Below are 21106 nucleotides of genomic sequence, written 5' to 3' on the forward strand. Positions count from 1 at the left end.
GGAGGCAGCGGGGATGGAGGGACCCCGGGAGGGGGGATCGGGGGGCATCGGGAGACCGGAGGGACCGGGGCACCGGCACGGAGCCAGCCCCCGGGCACGTCGCTCCCCGCCGGTGGCTGCCGAGCCCCCCCCGCCCCACCGCGCCTTCGCCGGGGGTGCCCTGTACCCCCCTGCCCGCCCCGCTACATCCCTCCGAGGGTGTCCTGTAACCCACCCCCCCGGGGGGACCTTTCCCTGGGTGTGTCCCCGACAACCCCCCTCTCTCCGGGGGTGCCCGGTTTGGAGGGGATCCCCTGGACCCCCCCCCCGTCCCGGGACCACCTTCCCTGGGGGTGCCCATCCACCCTGCCGGGGATGCCTGCCTTGGGGGGTCCCTGCAAACCCCTCTCGCGGCGCTGAGCCCCCCGCGGGATCCTCTCCCAGCGTCGGGAGCTGCCCTGGGCAGTGGGGAGGGGGCACAGCCCCCCCGGGCAGCCAGGCTGGGGGTCGTGCCAGCCCTGGGGGGCCCCGGTTGGGACCCCTGGGTGGGGTGGGGACACGCAGATCTTCCTCGGGATGCTGGAGTGGGGATGGAGCCGTGGGGGGAGGTGATGGAGAGACACTGTGGGGTCCCAGCCCCCTGTAACTGGGGGGGGGGTCCAGCCCTACTGGGCTGCTCCTCCTGGGGAGCCCTGTTTGCCCCGTGATCCCAAAGGACGGGAGGTTTGGGGGATGCTGGGGCCCCTCCCTACTTTGGGTAAGACAGCGGGTGCTCCAGGCACCGAAGCCCCCCATGCACCCATGAAGCCCCCCGAGCCCATCCTCTCCCCACAGAGGGGTCACAACACAGCCTGGGCTGAGGGCAGTGGCTCAAAGTCCCCCCAGAGCCCCCGGCATGGGGACGTGGGGTGTGTGGCCAGATGCTGGGCACCCACCCTGGCCTCCTCCCGGCCCCTCTGCGCTCCTCGGGGGTGACCCCAGCGGGATGGGGTGTGCTGGGTGCCCTGGGGATGTGGGTACCCTGAAGCAGGGAGGGGGCCCTGAGCACAGATCTGCAGCCCCCGGCCCTCCCAGGGGCTCCAGTGCCCGCCAGAGGCATCAAATATTAACAGAGGCAGTAAAGGAGCTGAAAATAACCCTCCCTCGGAGGGAGCTGACCCAGATCCGGCCAGCCCCAAAGCTGGGCTGGACCCAGAGCCCCAGCCAGTGTCCTGCCGGGGCTGGAGCTGGTCCCTTCCCCAGCTCCAGGCTGCTCTGCCCTCCTGGTGCCACCTATATATCCCCTATATATTATGCAAATGAGCTATAAGGGCTTATTACGCAAACGCGAGGGGGCTGGCGCTGCCTGGTGCTGGGTGGTCCCTGGGGCTGGCCCCGACGGCTCAGAGAGGACAGCGGGGATGGAGGGGGCCACATCGGCATCCGCGTCTGCCCGGGTGTCCGGGGGCTGCCAGGGAGCGCTGCCCCGTCCCTCTGCCCTCCTGTAGCACACCGGGACCCCCCCGAGCCGGGCCAGGCGCCTGCCCCACTGCAGCCCTCGTCCCCCCGGCGCGTCCCAGCGCCATGGGGAAGCAGAACAGCAAACTGCGCCCCGAGATGCTCCAAGACCTGCGGGAAAACACCGAGTTCTCCGACCTGGAGCTGCAGGGCTGGTACAAGGGCTTCCTGAAGGACTGTCCCTCCGGCATCCTCAACGTGGAGGAGTTCAAGAAGATCTACGCCAACTTCTTCCCCTACGGCGACGCCTCCAAGTTCGCCGAGCACGTCTTCCGCACCTTCGACACCAACGGCGACGGCACCATCGACTTCCGAGAGTTCATCATCGCCCTGAGCGTCACCTCCCGCGGGAAGCTGGAGCAGAAGCTCATGTGGGCCTTCAGCATGTACGACCTGGACGGCAACGGCTACATCAGCCGGGAGGAGATGCTGGAGATCGTGCAGGTACTGGGCTCCCTCACCCCGCTGCGGCTCCCAGCGTGTGGTCCTGTGTGTCACCCTGGTGTGACGGTGGCTGTCCCCTCCCAGGACGTGGATGGGTTGGGGACACGCACCCTGCGTTACCCCCTTGACAGCGCCTGGGACGGAGCCTTGGTGCTGTTTGCAGAGCCGCTCGCTGAGCTCTGCAGCTGCAGGGATCGCTCTACCCTGGGGCATCCCCTGGTCCTTCCCTGCCCTGGGGACATCCCTTTGTCACCCCATCCCGGGGCTTTGCCCGCTGGCCCCACTCACAGCGCTCCTGGGGAGGGCTGGGCGCATGCAGCCGTCCCCGTGGATGTGGGCATGGACAGGAGCTGCTCTCCTTGCCCAGACCTCAGCCCGGCGTCATTGGCAGGTGACTCACGAGGCCACTGCGGTGACATCTCGGTGGGCATCTCCTCTCTGCAGGAGCAGCAGCCGGGTTGTTTCCTCAGGGCTGTGCTGGGAGCTAAAGCTCCCATAGCCCGATCGTGTGGGGAGGGTCTTCAACGCCAGTGAAGCCCAGAGCTCTGTCCCCAGCCTCGGGTGGGCGACGGCAGGCACCCACCTCGCACCCACCCTCATCCCCATCATCTCCCTCTCCCAGGCCATCTACAAAATGGTCTCCTCTGTGATGAACATGCCCGAAGATGAATCGACTCCGGAGAAAAGAACGGAAAAAATCTTCCGACAGATGGATACTAATAACGACGGTAAATGAGAGGAGATGGAGGGGATTAAGGGGAAGGTCTCATGGCTAAATCCGGGGGTCTTAGACGGAGCCGCACGCGCGCTGATTAAATGGCTCACGGCTGGGGGGAGCCCCGGCAGCCGGAGGGGCTCAGGGTGCTCCCGCAGCCCCAGGGGGGGCTCATCCCGGGTGGGTGGGTGTCCGTGGCAGTGGGCGCCGGGCTGAGCCGTGTCCCCCCCCCGCAGGCAAGCTCTCGCTGGAGGAGTTCATCAAAGGTGCCAAGAGCGACCCGTCCATCGTGCGCCTGCTGCAGTGTGACCCCAGCGGCGCCGTGCAGCTCTGAGCCCCGCGGACCCCCACAGCCCCCCCATGGCCCCACACCACCCCCCAACACTGCTGCTGTCCCCTGCCCGGCCCCCGTGGTCCCCACCACTGTGTCCCCACGGCCCCTCGTGGGGAGAGAGCTGGAGTCCGGCCGGGGCTGGGGCAAGGGGGAGCCTGGGGGGGACGGTCCCCATCGCCGAGGGGCTCCTGCCCTGGCTCAATGGGGGGAAGGATGGAGGCAGGGTCTGCCCCGAGTGAGGACGGTCCCCCCCAGCACCGGGGGCTCGGAGCAAGGGGACGACCCAGCCCCGTGGGAAAGGCTGGCAGCGAAGCCACCGCTGCATCTCCAGCGGTGATGGGCACAGGGACACGGCCCAGGGGACAAAGACCCAGTGGCTCGGGGGCCCCCCAGCACCCTCCACGCATGCACACATGGCCACGGGGCCGGGCCAGCCCCTTCCCCACAGCCCCACGGGCCCGGGCCGCGGGGAGGGGACACGCTTCTTGTCTTTTAATACCTGCAGAATAAAGTTTGTGTCAGTGCAGTCAGCGGTGGGAAAGGGACCATCGATGCTGAGGGGAAAGTTCCTCCCCACAGGGTCCAGATCCAGCCTGGTCGCCTCTCTCGCTGCAGCCCCAGGCGACCCAAGGCCATGGGGATGGGCTCACATGTCTTGGCTGGTGGCTTCCATGGGACATGTCCGCCCGGTAGCCAGGCTGGGGGGCAGCCGGGTCCCGTTGCGGGGCTGTGCAGGTGCTGGGACAGGGCAGGGGTGGCTGGGGCACATCCACGGGGTCAGCCCTCGGGCTCTGCTCAGAGCCGGGCACTCTCCACGCTGTCCAGCCTCAGCAAGCCCAGGCACTGCCCGGGGCCGGGGCTCTCCGCAGGGGCTGCCTGCAAGGAGACCTGCAAGCCAGAGAGACTGCTGAGAGCGGGACCCAACGCCGAGAGCTTTGAGTCGGCCAGTCCTACCCCTGTCCCAGAGCCCTCGAGCCCACATGGGTCCGTCCCAGCCCTGCACGGGAGCGGGTCGGTGCTGAGCCCGGGGACCAGGAGTCACCTTCCTCCGGTGCGCCCTGCGGCAGCAGCGGCCGAGGCGGAGGAGATCGAGGGTGAGCAGGAGGCAGCGGACGCCGAAGACGATCTCCATTGAGTCGAGCAGGAGGGAGATGGCCCAGAGGGACAGCGTGGAGCTCTGTGGGGACACGGGGCATCGGGGACACGGGGCATCAGATCCCCCCATCCCCAGTGCAGGCATCCCCAGCCCCCTGGGAACTCACGTAGACGCGGGTGGGATCAAAGGGGCACTCGCGGGAGACCGGGGCAAGGGCGACGTCGGCGATGGCGCAGGGGGCCAGGAGCACCCGGCCCTGGCTGCCCAGCGTCAGCCCGATGGAGACGGCCAGCCCCAGCAGGCAGGCGAGGCAGGCCAGGCTGCTGCTGGCGCTCAGGGCCAGAACCCCCCATCCCTGCGGGAGCGGAGAGGAGAGGCAGCGCGGGGAGCCGGGGCCGGGCTCCCTCCCCGGGGACGGTCCCCGAGTGGGATGGCCGCAGCCTGCTGGGTGCTGGGCTGCAGGGCTGGGGGTGCTTACGAGGGCGGCGGGGGCGAGGTAGCGGGACAGCATGAGGGCAGCCATGCCACAGGAGATGGCCTGCGAGGAAGAGCAGGGAGGTCAGCGAGGCCCAGGGACATCGGGCCCCTTTCCCTGTTGGCATCGTCCCCCCTGTGGTATCGTGGGGGGCATCTGCCCCAGCCTCCACCCTGTAACAAGTCCCTGGGCATTTAAACCCCCCTGGTTTTGTGCTAGAAAGGCTGATCTAGAGCAGGGAAGGGGAGATGTAGCAGTGTCCACCCCACATCCTCCTGCATCCCACCTCCTGCCCACCCTGCATCCACCCAGCATCCTCCTGCATCCCACCTCCTGCCCACCCTGCACACACCTCATCCACCCCACACCCCCATATCCCCCCGTGCCCCCCTACCCTCCACCCCATGGTACCAGCAGTGCGGCGGTGACGGAGGCGGCGTTGGCGATGGTGTACTGCAGGGAGATGGCGTCCCGGGGGTCGACCACGAAGCGGAGGATGGTGCCGTGGACAAAAGCACCGATGATGAAGTTGAGGTGCCCGATGATGAGGAGGATGAGGCCCGTTTTCATGAGGACCCTTTGGTGGCTGCCAGCATCAAGGTGGCCTGAGACAGAGGGGAGAGGAGGGCAGGGCGAGGAGGCTGCACAGTGTGGGGTGGCCAGCACCGAGCCATCCCTCCCGCCCTTGCACCACGCTCAGCACAGGCACGGGCACTTGGGGACAGCCCCGGGGGACGTGCCCCACGGTGACGGGGGGGACGAGGCAGGAGGTGACGTGGTGGCAGCCGCCGGCAGCCCAGGTATGCAAACCACTGCTCCAGCCGGCTCTTCTGGGACCCGGGTGGTGCAGGGCCAGCAGCCACGGAGATGGGCGTCCCTGATGGGGCTGCGAAGGGACGGGGCTCCCCAGAGAGACGAGGAAGCTCTGGGGAGAGCAGCTGCCCGTGAACGACGGCTCCAGCGCTGGGTTTCAGCACCCGGCGCTTTGAGGAGTGACCAGAGCAGCAGCAGGGCTGTTCCCCCATCAGGATCCATCCCAGGGCTGCCCTTCTCATGCACCCGCCATCACCCAGGGGCTCCATCCCTGGCCCCGTCCGAGCCCCTCAGCTCCCCTCCCTCCCTGCCTCAGTTTCCCCTGCAGCAGGTCTAGGGCACCCTCCTGTCTCAACCACCACACCAGACCCAGACTCACCCACTCGACACATCTCCACCAGGTCAGGATCAGGCCATCAGAGCCCCTCGATGCCCCCAGGGCCTGTCCTGCCCTCGGCCCCTGGGTTGGCAGCCAGATCCATGGGGGTCCCCACGGGGCTGGGACCGGGACCAGGACCAGCACCAGGCCACCGGAGCCACTCGCCTGCTGCACCCCAGTGCTACTCCCGTTCCTGTCAGACCAGCTCCCCGCGACCAACAAAGGGGTAACTCCACCTTGGCCTGCCTCCGCCGAGGGAAGCACAGCCCTGTCCCCACCCCTGCGCTCCCCTTGCATGCCATGGCATACTGTGCCATGCTGTGCCATGCCGTGCCACGCTGCCTCATCCCCTTCCCCATCCATCCCTGCCATCTCCACCTCCCCGGCACACTCGGGTCGGTCCAACCTCAAGTGATGTCAGCCAGCTGGGATCCCACAGACGGGTCTAAGGCCACGGGCTGAGGGTCTGGGAAGGGGCAGCCCCTCGGGGTGGGATGCTGCCAGACCACAGGGCAGAGACCAGCACCGCCAGGTACCAGGGATCGACCTGCAGAGAGAGGGAAAAGCAGAAGGGTCAGGGCTGGTGCCGGCTCCCCAGAAGGTGACGCAGAGGAGCCAGTTTGGTGGCAATCGCCCTAATGAGGCTTCCAGGGAAGTTACTGACAGCAAAAGCCTGAGCGAGAGGGGCTGGGGACAGTGGCTTGCTGAGGTGGCTGCGGGAAGAGCAATGCCAGGGTTTGGACCAAGCCAAGGGTGCTTTGGGGAGCCCTCCCTCGCTCGGGGGAGATCCTGGCTAAGCGATGCTCTCTGCAAAGCTCGCTGCAGACATGAGGCACCAACAACTTAATTACAGGGACAGCAACACAGAGCTGGCTCCTGGGACTGGTCTGAGGAAGGGCTTGGTCCAGGCAGAGGCTCAAAGACACTTGTCCCTAATACCCTGCCCGAGCCACCAGCCCAGCCCACGGCCTCCTCAGCTCCCTTACGCCCAGCAGCGCTGGGAATTGGGCTCAGCACAGCGTCAGTCCCCATCCTTCCCCTCTTTTAACCTGTACACAGCCCTGCTGCACAGGGAGGGGGGAGAAGAGAGACCTCCCCCTGCCACAGCCACAGGACAGAGCAGGGCCAGCCAACACAGCACTGTCCCAGTAGCCACTGCAGGCAGAACAGGGCTGTCACACCACGCTTCCTCGAGGCAGGAGAGGAGTTGCCCCCATTTTTCCCACACCTTGGGCTAGGGCAGCGCTCAAAAACGCTTGGGCAAAGGCAGGCAGAGGGTCTCACCGTGCACCTTCAGAAAGGATGAGCTGGATGCGAGTCGAATGACAACCAGAGTCTTTATTCAAACAGTCCCTTAGGATGGTTGCAGACATACAGACACACGTACGTATTTACACTCTTACACACCTCACAGAGCTTGAACCAATAAATTAAAACAAAAAGAGGGTGGGGGATAGGTTGTTTTTTTTTCCTTTTTCTTTTTTTGTCACGTAAGAAACAGCAACTCCCCGAGGCGAGGCTGGAGAACCGCAAACAGAAGCCAACACGGACACAACCCTGCCCCGAAAGACGCGATGACAGCGAGTGCGCTTTTCAGCAGGAGGCCGCTTCATACTCGGGCTTCGATGCACTCCAGACTGACCATCTCGTCCAGCCTGCAGCCCTCGGCTTGGGCACAGTGGCTCAGGTGGGCACTTGGGCTCTCGGCACCTCTAGCTTTAGGGGTCTGGGGGCAGGCTGCCGCAGTCTGAGAGTCGGGGGAGTCGCACTCGTCCGAGGTAATGTCTGGCACGTCGTCCGACTGGCTGTCGGAGCTCTCCAGGTCGCTCCGTATGCTCTCAGGCTGGGCCAGGGTGATGTCCCAGGTTTTGCTGGCAACGCAGTCCTTTTGCTCACAGCTTTGGTGTTTGCACATCTGCTCCTGCTCGCCATCCTCTTCCTCCTCCTCTTCCTCATTCTCTGCCATTTGGGTGTGCACGTGCAGAGAGTCCTCCGTACTGCTGCCACTGGCCAGCTGGTAGTGACTGGGTTTGGCTTCGATGTCCACCTGGATCTCCATGTTATTGCACTCCCTGCAGAAACAAGCACCATTGCGTTACTGGGTACAGTTACTGGGTTCGACTGGGTCACCACCGGGCGCTGCATCACTGTACTGGGAGGATCACGTTTCCCAGACCATCACCCCACGGCACCTGGGAAACAAGACCACTCGCTCCTCTCCTTGAGTCCTCCTAACAGCAGCCAAGATTATCCCCAGGCTGCGAGGCAGGAACTGAACTGGGAAAGCCCCCGAGTTCCCAGGAGCAGCCAGGAACAGACCTCGAGGGTCCTGAGCTGCCAGATCCCCTCCTCAGCCTCCACATTACACGTGGAGGCTGCTCCCAAATTGTCCCCAGTCCTTCTGTGCCAGTGAAAGGACCAATTCCCTTGCCAGCTGCAGAGGAGCGGGCTAGTGCAGCTGCAGTCACCTTGCCACCCACAGCAGCCCCTCGCAGAGCACAGATTTTTCCAGGACACTCATGACCAACGCTCTTCTCACCATCGCACGTCCTCCTACCTGTCCTGGGGGTTGTAGGAGCTGATGATGGAACCAGCCATGGCTCGAGTGCTGGCGTTGTCGCTGATAGCCCCCAAGCTGACTGAGTCTTTGGGGAAGATCTCCTTCTGGACATCTGCCTGAACTTCCAGCCTGCAGGAGAGAAGAGGATTCCTCAGAAATGCCTTAGATGGTCCCCGAGGGGCACCAACCAGTCACTGCTCATGATGGGAAAGCAAGAGGCCCTCTGTGCTGGCCCAGCTCGACACGATAAAGAGTTTAACCCCAACAGTTCCTCTCATTTAGTCTCATTTTAGGCTCCATTTAGGTAAACTCACGCTGGTTTCCATGACGAAGGTAAAGTTGTGTTTGTATCTATGACTCATGCAATTCCTGCGAAGAAATGGTTTCCACAGATCTAGCGTACAGCCACGATTATATCCTGGCTGCCCTGTCAACACGTGGCTCTCATCACCCCGCAAACTGACTCACAGGCAAGTTTAGAGGCAAACTGTGGTGTAACCTCCTGCCTTGGAAAGCAGTGACCCTGCTTGCTACAGGCCACGGGAGAACTGGAAGCATCAAAGCCTCTGGGCTGAGATCAGAGGACTGGAAGGTCTTTAACAGGCCATGCGGCATCTCTGCGCTGTTCCCAATTAACCTGAAGCACCAGCTCTGCAGTTTCAAGCTCAGTAGGGACAGAAACTTGTTTATCTTTTGTCCTCCTTGCAAGACCCAGCCTAGCACCGACTCCAGAAGTAGCCTGGTCGGTTGGGGCTGGTTATTCTACAACAGATCCAGAAGTAAAAATACTAGGACGTGACTTCCAAGCCAAGGAAGGACCACTCACAGTCCTGGAAAACTCCCCAAAATAAGCCTGCTCAACCAGCACAGGCCTTGGGAGCCTCTACCCCCTTCTTGTGCCCATCAGTTCCGTTACCTGCTGTACTTCCCCTTGCCCCCCGAGAGGACACCCCCGCTCAGGGTGCCGCCCGAGAGCGCAGCGAAGCTGGCTGTCTCGCTGTAGTTGCCCTGCATCACGCTGAGCCCGTCGGTGGGGCTGCCGCTGGTGCTCAGCACGCTGGTCAGCCCCTCGATGCTGCTCTCGCCAATGCTGGGGTTCTTCAGGGCTCGCCAGGCATCGGCCACTGCGGGGAGGACAGCACAGGAATGGGTGTGAGCAAGGGAACCGCCCCGCTGCGGTGGAGGTGGCAGAGCTGGGGGTCAGGCAGCACGAGCCTCCTTCCAGGGCAAGGAGGAGCTGAGGTTTTGCTCACAGCTGATCACCAGCAGAAGACTGAAGCAAGTAACTGCTTCCAGCCAAGCCCAGGTAAAGACAGATGTTCAGATTCGGGAAATTTTAAGAACCATTTCATTACAAGAGGCAATGACAGCATCTTGCTTCACCCCCTTCCCTTCACCAGTTACCACATTACCTGTGATTGGTCCATCATCTTCATCAAACTCGATCTTCACACCCTTTCCATTGGCGGTGCTAACGCCACAGCCACCGCCCCGGCACAGCGAGATCGGCACGACGCCGTAGACGTAAGCCAGCATGATGGGGACTCCAATACCTGGAGAGCAGGATGCGCTGGGTTAAGAGGAGCTTAAGGCTGAGCTGTGCTGGGCACACAGAAAGGACTCTTTGGGGCAGGGACTCCTTCAGTTGTGTTTGTGTTTCATACAGAAAGGTCCTAGTTCATAACTTTGCAGATAGACAGTGGAGGAGCCCTTCGTTCATGCTGCTGCAATGCAGAAGGAGGGAACCCCAAGAACACAGACAGCCTCAGCTGAACCCCCAAGACATGAGCTACCAACCAGCCCGCTGGGTAAGAGACAGCTCCCTGTGTTCAAGGGACTGTGGCACGGGCAACTGGTGCTCCAGACAAGCCCCATGCTGGCTCCAGGCCAACTCAAGCACATGAGGACGCCCAGCCTGGATGTGAAACAGAGGGTTGTGCCCAGAAAAACACATGGCAGCAGTCTGCAGAGTGCCCTTTGGCCACTCCCCACCTCACAGGCCTGGGCTATCTGTCTCAGTGACTACTGGCCCACCAGAAGGGAACGGGACTGTGTCCACTTACCAACACTGACAGCAGCGATGACTGGAGAGGCAATGACAGACAAGGTGACCCCACCAGTAATGGCCAAGTTCCTCTTGTGCTTAGAGGTTTTCTTTCCCTCATACCTGCTGTGGATCTGATGGAAGGAGAAGCACCAGGTGAGAACAGAGCCTGGCCATGAGCAAACACCACCAGAAGACATTAATAAGCTTGTGATTTTACAGCCTCGTCAGCTGCATCAGCCCATAAAGAACCTCATCTTGACCACAGATCTCCTCGCAGAGCAGATCTAGCAGGTGGGTCTGTGTTTAAGGAAAAGCAGCAGCTACAAATACAGTGCTGACACACCATTTCCTCCCTCTCAACGCCTATTTATCAGCACAGACACACAACAGCATCGCGCAGTTTGGGGCAGCAGGTCAGCATCAAAACACAGGTGACTTATGCAAGCCAAAGCGTGATGCTCAAGGTCCAGCCACTGTCCCAGAGAGCCCATCGTCACAGGGTGTATTAAAAAGGGATGAGGTTTCTCCCTGGGTACTCCTGGTCCAAGGCAGAGGCACAAGAACAATGCAAGATGCATTTGAGAGGGCTTCAGCCTGAGGGGCTATCAGCCACCACCTTCCCTCTCCCCACACAAAGCCCAAAAGATAAGACAAGTTTCAGGAGAGAAAACTGAATTTGGTTCTATGACAAGATCCAGCCTTCGTATCAGCTCTAAGTTTCTCGTCAGACACCTCGAGTACAGAGAACACCCCAGAAGCCCCAGATCCCTCAGCTCCAGCCTTGTACCCTCCACACTCACCTTCCTCCCGACGTACACAGGGATGCCAATGACCATGGCGGGAATGGCAATGCCAGCAATGAGGGAAATGCCCACAGGAGCACCGATCAACGTGCCCAGCTGCCAGAGAATCTTTTTTTTACGACTCCATGGCTTTTTGCCCCAGAACGTACAGCCAGAGGGGCTTAATGGAAGGAAGAAAAAAAAGACATTAACACCACAGCAATTCCTAAGCGTTCCTGAGAACCCCATGTTCAACTTCCACATGAACAAACCCCAAAATTTAGGAAGCGGGTAGATAACACAAAAAAGGTTTTCCTCTTTTTTCCCCCCCATCCAGGTTAATTTGCTCATCAAGGTGATTATCACACTATCAGGACTATGTTTAATATCGAGTATGCTAAAGCTTCTCAAATGCAGTTGTATCAGGAGGAGCTTTTCTTGGTGTGGAAGAGCACCCTCCTACTGTAAATCTGGGAAGAAAGTTCAGGTCTTTGGGTCATGAAGAAGAAAATTTTCCTGACTGATTGGAGAGGCAGGAGGATGAAAGGCCAACACAGGAGCTGAACTCCTCCAGCCAGCCTCAGAGGGGCAGGAACCCGGGCACTGCTGCCCTCCTCACCTGAGGTAATGCAGGTCCGAGATCTCCTTCATGCAGAGCCAGCAGAACTCGCAGCCACACACCGCGCACGTCATGTGGTTACAGCTCCCATCGTTCATCTTGATGATGTAGGCGCTGCAACGCGGACACGGCTTGATGTCATCAGCTGTGGGGAGGAAGCATGGGGTTGAGTTGGACTCTCTGTGCTGCGGGTACCAAGAATCAACAAGGGGGTTCTCGTTACGGATCGAAATCCTTGTTTTCTGTGTGGGCACAACGCCTTCGCTAACCACAGACAGAGCAGGGATGGTTGTGGCTTTAGTTTGTCTTCAGAGAAAGAAGATAATGTTGATGAGACAGATGCCACCAAAGTGATTTGGTGGACAGCAGGGACTGAGAACAGTCACTTTAAAAGCTTATTCTAGCCTTGAATGGGATGTGTTCCAGAACATGCTTAAATGCTGGGAACAAGTCATACCTGCCCCGTGCTAGTCAAGGCAACAGCGTCAGAACGAACCATTACTAAATTGCTCCACTAAGGTGATTCACAGGCCAAGAACAACAGAACAATTGGGAGAAGGCTGCATGGAGAGACTCCAAACGTGGCCTTCCAAAGCAGCCAGAAGGGGAAGAGGGTCTGCAGCCGCACACGGGAGTCCGGCGCAGAGGCTGGCCGGTCCCCAGGCTGCTGCTGGCAGAGCAGGACAAGGGTCCTTCATCTCTTCCATAATTCAAGCGTCATCTGATCGCAGTTATGCAATGGCTGTGCGGCGGTTCAGGGCTTTGCTGGCAGCCTCTGCAACACTCGACAATATGAAATCCAGCTGCTGAGACCAGCTCGCACCTTATTAATCACTACATTGATTCCAGCAAGAACAGGGTGGGGAAAAACCACTGTCTCAAGAACCTCCCTTTCAGTGGCTAAGTGCTAAGCTCTTCCTGGCAGGGATCTCCTTTAAAAGGGTGTAAAAACTCCAAAACTATTTTTTCCTTGCTGGTTTGTACCGCAGGCTGGGGCAGTATCTGTGCTGTCCATCACCAGGGACCTCAAACTGGGGCACGCTGAACCTCGACGTACCACTAAGCCACCTCTGAACCACCCACGCCAGCTCCGTTCTCAGTAAGTGTATTAACATTTTAACTCCTGACATAGAAGGAAAAGCAGGGTGTGTTGTTTGGGGGTAGGGTGGGACATGAAATGGCCTTACTGCCCACTTCCAGAGTCAATACAGTTATTTTTAATGAATGCTACCTCAGTAGACACAGCAGCTCCCACCACGCAGCGGAGGAGTCTGTGGGTTGGCATTTTTTCTGTCCCTGACATTACTAACGCCTAACAGCGCACGGAGCGAGGCTCCTCGCACTCAGCTAGGCATGAATGCTGTTTTGCAGGCAAATTTGAAGTTGCAAGGCTAAAAAGCGCCTGTTTGTTCAGGGTTTAGATCAGCAAGAAGCGAGAACATCCAAGATCAAAACAGCCACAAGCCTAGCTGTGGCGGATGAGGGGAGCTGGTGTGACGTGGAAGGACCCAAAGCACATCATCACCTACGGATCTGTTTTGCATTCTCTGGAGGAGCCCACCGGCTTTGTTCCAACGCACACGAGAAGGGGAAATGACTCTGAGTGTCACAGCTCTTCTCACCCGTGGCTGCTGGGGACCCTCAGCCGTGCCACGCAGCAGCGTTCCCCGCAGGGCACTAACACCCCCCTGCCCTTGAGGGGACGGGGTGGCTCTTTCTCAGCTTCCCAGGCATCACCACAGCACCCAGTAACCAAAACACGCGTGAATCCATACCCGGCCCCGATTCCTGTCCGTAGCTGAGGCCTGACGTGTGCTTGGTGCGCACCCGGAGCGCCTGTGCCCGCTGCTGGCGGGCCATATCGCAGGTTTGGTTGGGGTGCCATATCTGCTTGCAGTGGTAGCAGAACTCTGTCTGGCAGCCGTCCCTCTCGCACGTCAGCTTGGGGCAGCTGGCGCAGCCGTAGGCGATAACGGCGTACCTGGGGAAGGAAGACACCGGGTGGGTCAGCAGAAGACAACGTTACCGAGCGACAGCGCAGCGATCCTTTTAATTCAGCCTCTCCAGTCTTGTGGCTTGCACCGCAGGGCCTGAAATTAAGTAGTGCTAATTGGGTTACTTGGGGCAGACACCTTCGATACAGACAGCTCACAATATTGAATTCTCTCCTCAATAGCTGCTGGCAGTTCTCACTGTCACAGACTCACAGAATCAATGAGGTTGGAAGAGCCCTCTGGGATCATCGAGTTCAACCATTGCCCTCACACCACCATGGCAACTAGACCAGGGCACTAAGTGCCATGTCCAGTCTTTTCTTAAACCCCTCCAGAGATGGTGACTCCACCACCTCCCTGGGCAGACCCTTCCAATGGCTAATGACCCTTGCTGAGAAGAAATGCTTCCTGATGTCCAACCTGACCCTCCCCTAGCGAAGCTTGAGGCTGTGTCCTCTTGTCCTATCGCTGGTTGCCTGGGAGAAGAGGCCGACTCCCACTGCGCTACAACCTCCCTTCAGGTAGTTGTAGACTGCACTAAGGTCACCTCTGAGCCTCCTCTTCTCCAGGCTAAACAACCCCAGCTCCCTCAGCCGTTCCTCGTAGGTCAGACCCTCCAGACCCTTCACCAGCTTGGTCGCCTTCCTCTGGACTCGCTCCAACACCTCAACATCTTTCTTGAAGTGCAGGGCCCAGAACTGGACACAGGATTCAAGGTGCGGCCTCACCAGTGTTGATTCACACAGACCAGATCTGTCTTGCCCCATGGGCCTGGTTAACAGCTTGGTGCTTCTGCCAGTTCAGGCTCACGCTACTCTTCCCTGGCACCTGTGTTCCTTAGGACAGTCATATGGGTGGGTGCTATATGGCCCAGAGCAGTCCAGGACAGCTGAGGTTGCCCTGGGCACTTCTATCAACTGAATGATTCTGAAAAAGTGGAACAGGGGGTTTCCACATGCCGTTATCTCAAGCTCTTGTTGATCTCCACAGAATTTCCTTTTTTGAAGAGCAGTGAAGAGCAACGCTCTGCCTCCGGCATAAGCCAAAACTTGAGTAAAACCATCTGAATGTGCAAGAGAGGGAGTTCAGGTTCAACCAGCTCCCTTTTTCCAGAAGGAAGCGTGCTGTGTACACCAAGCACCACTATAGGAAAGCTGACTTATAGTCACCCGGGATGAGGTTGTTTCCAGTGGCAGGGGCTGAACAGAGCCATTCCAGAAGCGCCTTCCAGTTCTGTGACACCAGTATGGCAACGGGTATTTTTGTTGCTCATCCTCAGTATTTTTGTTAGTGGTCAGAGGAGAATAAATCCTATTTAAGGTTTTATATTTAGAGCTCGTGTAGCTCAAGTTGTATTGCCTCTTCTCAGAGGCAGCAGCGTGAGAACCGCTGAATGTGTCATACCACAATGATTCATATCCCGTGGGAGTTTGAGCAACTTCATCCTGCCAGGGTACGACATAATCGCCAAAGAAACAACATCGGCGAGCGCGGGGCCGGGAGGCATGACTGCGGGGTCTCTGCGTACATCCATGCCTGCGTGCTCCCGCACGTGAAGCCAATATTCAAGGAGAGATGGGGTACAGATGGCTTGGGGGGGGTTGGGAGGGACAAACTTGACCCACGTTGACTCCTGGCCATCTTGGCTAGGGAAGATCCCACTAAGCATCCTCACCCTGCCACCATCACACAGCCAAAGACCCACCCCGGTGAAAAAATAAAGAGCTTCATCTGACCAACTGTGTTACGACACGCTGCTATTTCAAATCGTAACAGCGGGCTAGGAAAGCTCAGTGTCAGATATTAAGCAACCCCATGCTCCAAATTAACCCCTCACTAGAGATGCAGGGCTTTCTACACACTATGAGAAATTAAAATCCTCACTATTCATATTTTATTCATAGAGCTGAAATGACAAATATCATGAACAAGCCCCCGGCTGTGGGGAAACAAACTACACGACTGTCTATTAGGGAAAGAAATAACACATCTCTGAATTCAAGGTCAACTAGAAAAAGGCTGCTGAAGTGATGAGCCCAGGATCAGCCACGGCAGGATCAGGATGGCCAACACACGCCCCCCTTCCCCTGACCTCTGGCACATCGCTGCGTTAAACAGCCGCTTCCAGGCTCAACCCCAGCAGACAAAAAGGGAAACTCTGTCTTTTTCCCATGCAGCGAGGGTCTGCCTGGGGTCCCAGCTCACTCCTGGGATGGCCACGAGTTGTCTCCGTCCCTCCTCCTGCTGCTCCGCAGGAGTCAGAGCCTCACCAGTTGCCTCCAGCCTCATTCACCGAGCTCAGCCCACACAGCTCCCTTTCTTTAAAGGTTCTGTTGTTCTCCCGAGCTTCTAGGAGAGAGGCAGTGTGACAAACACCAGACAGCAATGCCACCTGATTGTAGCAAGGGGAAAAAAAAAAAAAGCTGCAAACATAGAAAATGATTTGTATTGTGATTGATGGCGCATCAATTGACCGGTGTTTCCACGGCAACACGCGTCAGTGTGGAGTTGCTGCTCCTCCTCCTCCTCCTCCCCAGCAGCACAGCCCAGCTCTTTCATTTACGAAAGACTGCGGTACGCAGGGAAGGCACGGGATGCTGCGTGCCACATGCCCAGGGTTTCGCCCGCCATCGCCCAGCAGCCCCTCGCTGCCACCGCCCCACGCCCGGCGCTGGGCATCGCCGTGCCCCCAGCCCTACGCTCCCACTCCGTACACCGGCGCTACTACAGCGGGGAAGCCCGCTGTAAATAATTCATACCCCGACTTTACATAAGCACGACGACACAGGCTGGCTGGGAAGAATGAATCGGGTGATTAATTCCTCTCCCCGCCGGCGGGCTGATTCCAACGGCCTTTGTTCGAGTGCTACAGACACACCAGCAGTGCTGGTCCGCGACCTGCTGGTCTCCAACAGCCCCAGGGTCTCTTCGTGCTTCTGCTGGGCAGCTCAGAGGACACCCATGCACATCGCCTGGCTCACCCCACTCCCCAGCTAACCAGGGAGGAGGCTTTTGCTCGCACAAAGAGCCGTGCGTGACACCAGGCTGCCCAAACCCCCCAAAGCACAGGCCGGATCAGACTCACGCTGGGTTACTATCGAAGAGGCAACGCCCTCCGGGCCATGCTGGAGCCGGCTCCTTCCAACCAGACAGCCTGGGTGACGTACGTTGCATTTACACCTTATCCTGAGCACAGATAAATATTGCAGCAGCCGGAGAGCTGAGATCTGGTAAGCAGGAACCAGATTTTCTCTGGCTGGTTAACAGCAGGGGCATTCCCTCTGGTATAGCTCTGTGGGCAGTACAACCTGCTCCATCTCCCTGATATTATCCCCAGCGCTACCAAAATATCAAGATCTAGCACTTGATTTCACTTCAGCAAGGAGCAAAGCTGTTGTTTGCTATTCACATCGCTCCCTGAAGAAATAAGCCCTTCTAGAGCGATGCTCAGAGGCCGTGAAATGGGTAACCTGAGCCAGGTTAACCGATTTGCATAGGAAGGCTATTACAAAGCTCTGATTAAATCTTCACAACCCTCCCACCACGCTTTCTTTCCATTCTGACTACTAGGTCAGATTTTCCTTTCATGTTCTTGCTACCCAGAACTGCAATCCAAGCTGAGCTCTAGCTAAACTTCCCAGCACTGCTCTGAGTTTCCAGAACAAAGCCCCTTTCCAGGCAGCTTTGGCTTGTGCTCAGATAGAAACCTAACAGTCCATTTGAAGGAAAAGAGAAGAGAAAATGAAAGCAACACACAGATATAAAGTCATCAAGCTTGGCTGAGCTGACTTCTGGACAGACAGACTGTTTCCTCACTTAGGCAATGGATAATGAGTCAACATCACTCCTCTGTGCCAGGCATTCACATCCTCACTGGGAAAAAGTGACCGGTTACGGTTCCTCCTTCCCCACCGTGGACGCTGCAGGGTGTCCCCATGCGGCTGGGAAACTCCACGCTTCCCATTTGTGCAGAGAAGCAGCTTTCTTTTAAATTAGGGAAACGATGGCTCAGCTAAAACCCCCTTCAAGTCCTATCACTCGTACCCGATTTGTCTGTATTTCCACAATCCCCAAGGTCAAATCCCAGTGCTCCGGTGAGGCAGCAGGGATAGACAGAGTGTCATTTTGCTACCTGAGGCCCATCAACTGTCCCACAGAGACTGCAGACAAGCAAAGAACACCTGCAATGAGGGCTCTTCATGGGACCTGGAAGGACCAGAAGTGTGTAGCAGCAGCAGCACCCACTGCGGGTGAGCCACCCCTCCCTGCGCTGTCCTGGGACCCAGGTGGGGACAGACAGCACCCAGCAGGACAGCGGGTGCGATGCCATCCCCAGGACATGCTGGGGACAAGCAGCATCCCACTGGGACAGTGGGTCCAGGCCCATCCCAGCTGGGATACTATCCCCAGGTGTCCCAGGACCTGGTGGGGACGAGCAGCACCCTATGAGGACAGTAGGTCCCACTTCACCCAGCTGTCCTAGGACCTGCTGGGGACGGGCAGCATCCCACCAGGGTGGGGGTCTCCCTCCCCTGAGCCATCCTAGGACAGATGGATGGGGCAGCACCCTATGGGGACAGCGGGTCCCCCCTCCCCAGGCTGTCCCAGGACAGAGGGGGCAGCACCCACCGGGACGCCGTGTCCCCCCCGGCACTCACCCGCAGTCGGGAGCCGGGCACCAGCGGCAGTCGGGGTCGGCGGCGAGGCAGCGACGCAGCATGAACTCCTCGTACTTGGCGACGAGGTGCGGGGAGTCGCGGAGGAGGCGGCGGATGTCGGCGGGGTTGAGGCGCTCGCTGCACTCGGGGCAGCAGATGTTGACGCGGGACTCGGTGATCTCGATGCGGAGGTACTGCCGCAGGCAAGCCCCGCACGACCGGTGCGGGCACGACAGCAGCCGCGGCGCGTTCTCCGCCGGCTGCCGCACCAGGCACAGCGGGCACTCCAGCTCCTCTTCGCCGCCACCCTCCGGGACCACCGGCGCTTCCTCGGGAGGCGGCGGGGGAGGCGGCGGTGGGGGCGGCGGGGCCGGCGGGGCGGCGGGAGGCGGCGGCGGGGCGGCGGGAGGCGGCTCAGCTTTGGCGCGGCGGCGGCCGCCAGCGGCGGAGGCGGCGGCGGCGGAGAAGACGCTCTGGAAGGAGAGGCGGCGGCGGCGGCCGGGCTTCGGGCACTTGGCGGCGGCCGAGTGGATGGAGGAGGAGCGCGGCGACTCGGAGTCCCGCTCGGAGCCCATGGCTGGCGGCGCGGCGGTGTCCGCTCGCGGTGGGGGTCCGGGCGTCGCGCTGGCGCCGCGCGAGGGTCGTTCCGGGGAGGCGAAGGGGGCTCCGGGCGCCACGTCCCGCCGGGCGCTGCCTCCGCCGCGCTGCAACGACAGCGGCCCCGGGGCCGAGTGAGGGCGGGGCCGTGCCCGCCCCGCCCCGCCCACTGCGCAGGCGCCCCGCCCCGCCCCGCCCCGCCCCGCCCCGCCCGGCAGCGGGCGCCGGCGCCGCCATTTTGGTTACGGGCAGCGCCCCCCAGCAGGCCCGAAGCCTGCGGGGCCCACCGCGGCGATGGCCGTCCCCATCCCTGTCCCCGTCCCGCAGTAGCGATGCCCCAAGTGGCTCTGAAGTACCTCGGGGGCGTGGGGTAGCGCGGTAGTGTTGCATTCCCCTCGCCACAGCCTGGCTCCCCTCAGCACCTTGGCTCCCCTCAGCATCCCACCCTCGGCACTGACAGGGCCGCAGGGCTTACCCGGAGCATCGCTGCCCACCCCGGGGTAGGCCATGGCAGCCTGCTGGCCTCACCCAGCCAGAGGATTCCCCCTTTTCCAGGCCTGAAGGTGGGTTGTGAAGGGGCCTGGTTCTCTCCTGAGCCTGGTTCTCTCCTGAGGGTGGGTGGAGGGCTGTTCCCCCTTCCCAGGGCAGTTTGCTTTTTAACGTATCTCTTGTTGGAGAGGGGGGTTCTATAACCACAGGAGTGCTCTCTAAATTCATTCATCCTGCTGGGGCATCTTGTCCCTCGCTGTGTGGCTCTCCTTTATAGTATTTGTGAAGAGTCGTGTAGAGATTTACTCACCCAGGAACTCTTCCCCGAGTGCAGGGTTTAGCCTCTCTCATACAGAGGCACTGAAACGACAGCCCACATTCTTACTGCAGTCATGCAGAAATTTAAAAGCCTCCGTTTTCCTTCCAGGGTTCCCCCGTGCCCAGAGGGGTCTGCCAACCTCGTCTCCCGTTCAAAAGCCAACAGGAAGGACGCTGCCTCTTATTATGCAGGGGAGGCGAAGCAGAAAGATCTGCTGTGCCTATGGAGTGCATGTTAAATCAGCACAGAAGGGGCTGCTTTCCCTGTAGACTGTCAGCTTCTGACTGGACAGACTGTAGTTATTCATGTGACAAGACAAGTGTGGCTTCATCGCTGTCTTCCAGCTATTGCCGTTCCTGAAATAATTTCTCTCAGCAAAGCCTATTTGCATAGTTATTACCAGGCTCCTTCCCGGCTGTGGAGGACCCCGTTCAGCGCCGCTGGGATGGAGAACAAGGTTTAGCGAACCGAACCCAGGCTGACAGTCGCAAGTGCCTCGGTTTCAGAGCTTGTGCTGCCTGACTTGCTGTAGGCAAAGACCCCGTGCCTGTCTGTACTGCAGAGATAATGATGCTGCTTCCCCATTTGATGGACGGGTGAATGAAGGCACAGAGGGAGTAAATCACCTGCATAAGAGCACACAAATGAAGCCGCCTCCTCTCCTAATACCCTCCAGCTCTCCTGTTACCTGCCCTGCGCTTTTCTGCATTAATTCTGTGTCTGCCACACACCCTCCCTTAGTGCTTAGCCCCAGACGCCTGCTGCACCCAAGTCCTTCCCTAGAGCTTATGATCCCCAGACATTTGTCAGCTCTCCCTCGTCTCTGCTGCTCTCCGGCATTCCTGCCACGACACACATGGCTTTGGCCCAAGCTGGAAGTTTTGGACCACACTAAGGACTGGCCTCAGAGTGTTAAATTCCCGCCTGGAATCAAGAACTCTGTTATTAGCGAGCTAATTTAGCAAGGGAGCCAAACAGTTCTGCTCAAGAGAGGCAGGGATGCCACAACGGTGTCTGTGGAGCCCCTGAGCAGTGTGAGTTGCTGAGGTCCGGTCCCTGGCACGTCATGGACAGGCATGAAGATGCTTAGCATTTCTCTGACACTTCTGATGTGGAGCTCCTGGAGTGCAGTGACACATGAAAGGATCCTCTCCCCATTTCACTAGTGGGAAAGGAAGGCCAGAGGAAGAAAGGAGAGATGTTGTACTGGTGTAAAATGAGATTATATTGAAATTAGCTGTTCCTGTCTGAGATGGGCCAGGTATGAGGCATCTTTAAATGACTGACGCCACCCATCTGTAGCAGAGAC

At 59.4% G+C, this 21106-nt stretch overlaps 3 protein-coding genes across 3 annotated transcripts; 1 reads left to right on the top strand and 2 right to left on the bottom strand.

The window, feature by feature from the left end:
- The first annotated feature begins 1542 nt into the window (after positions 1-1542).
- HPCA (hippocalcin) lies at positions 1543-2969 on the top strand. Its single transcript, XM_068417768.1, has 3 exons — positions 1543-1920; positions 2543-2648; positions 2872-2969. The coding sequence occupies exons 1-3, from the start codon at positions 1543-1545 to the stop codon at positions 2967-2969; spliced, it is 582 nt and encodes a 193-aa protein (XP_068273869.1).
- Positions 2970-3764: 795 nt separating this feature from the next.
- On the bottom strand, positions 3765-5745 carry TMEM54 (transmembrane protein 54). Its single transcript, XM_068417767.1, has 6 exons — positions 5733-5745; positions 4952-5145; positions 4544-4603; positions 4232-4420; positions 4012-4146; positions 3765-3857 (listed from the first exon to the last, which is right to left on the bottom strand). Exons 1-6 carry the CDS (start codon positions 5743-5745, stop codon positions 3765-3767), a joined length of 684 nt encoding a protein of 227 aa, XP_068273868.1.
- A 1345-nt stretch (positions 5746-7090) lies between these two features.
- On the bottom strand, positions 7091-19110 carry RNF19B (ring finger protein 19B). The gene is made up of 9 exons (XM_068417757.1): positions 18393-19110; positions 13516-13721; positions 11741-11885; positions 11140-11302; positions 10356-10470; positions 9705-9845; positions 9209-9416; positions 8290-8421; positions 7091-7804 (listed from the first exon to the last, which is right to left on the bottom strand). Exons 1-9 carry the CDS (start codon positions 18965-18967, stop codon positions 7342-7344), a joined length of 2148 nt encoding a protein of 715 aa, XP_068273858.1. The 5' UTR covers positions 18968-19110; the 3' UTR covers positions 7091-7341.
- Positions 19111-21106: the final 1996 nt, after the last annotated feature.

This window comes from Nyctibius grandis, chromosome 24, assembly GCF_013368605.1.
Source record: "Nyctibius grandis isolate bNycGra1 chromosome 24, bNycGra1.pri, whole genome shotgun sequence".
NCBI classification, from domain to species: domain Eukaryota; kingdom Metazoa; phylum Chordata; class Aves; order Nyctibiiformes; family Nyctibiidae; genus Nyctibius; species Nyctibius grandis.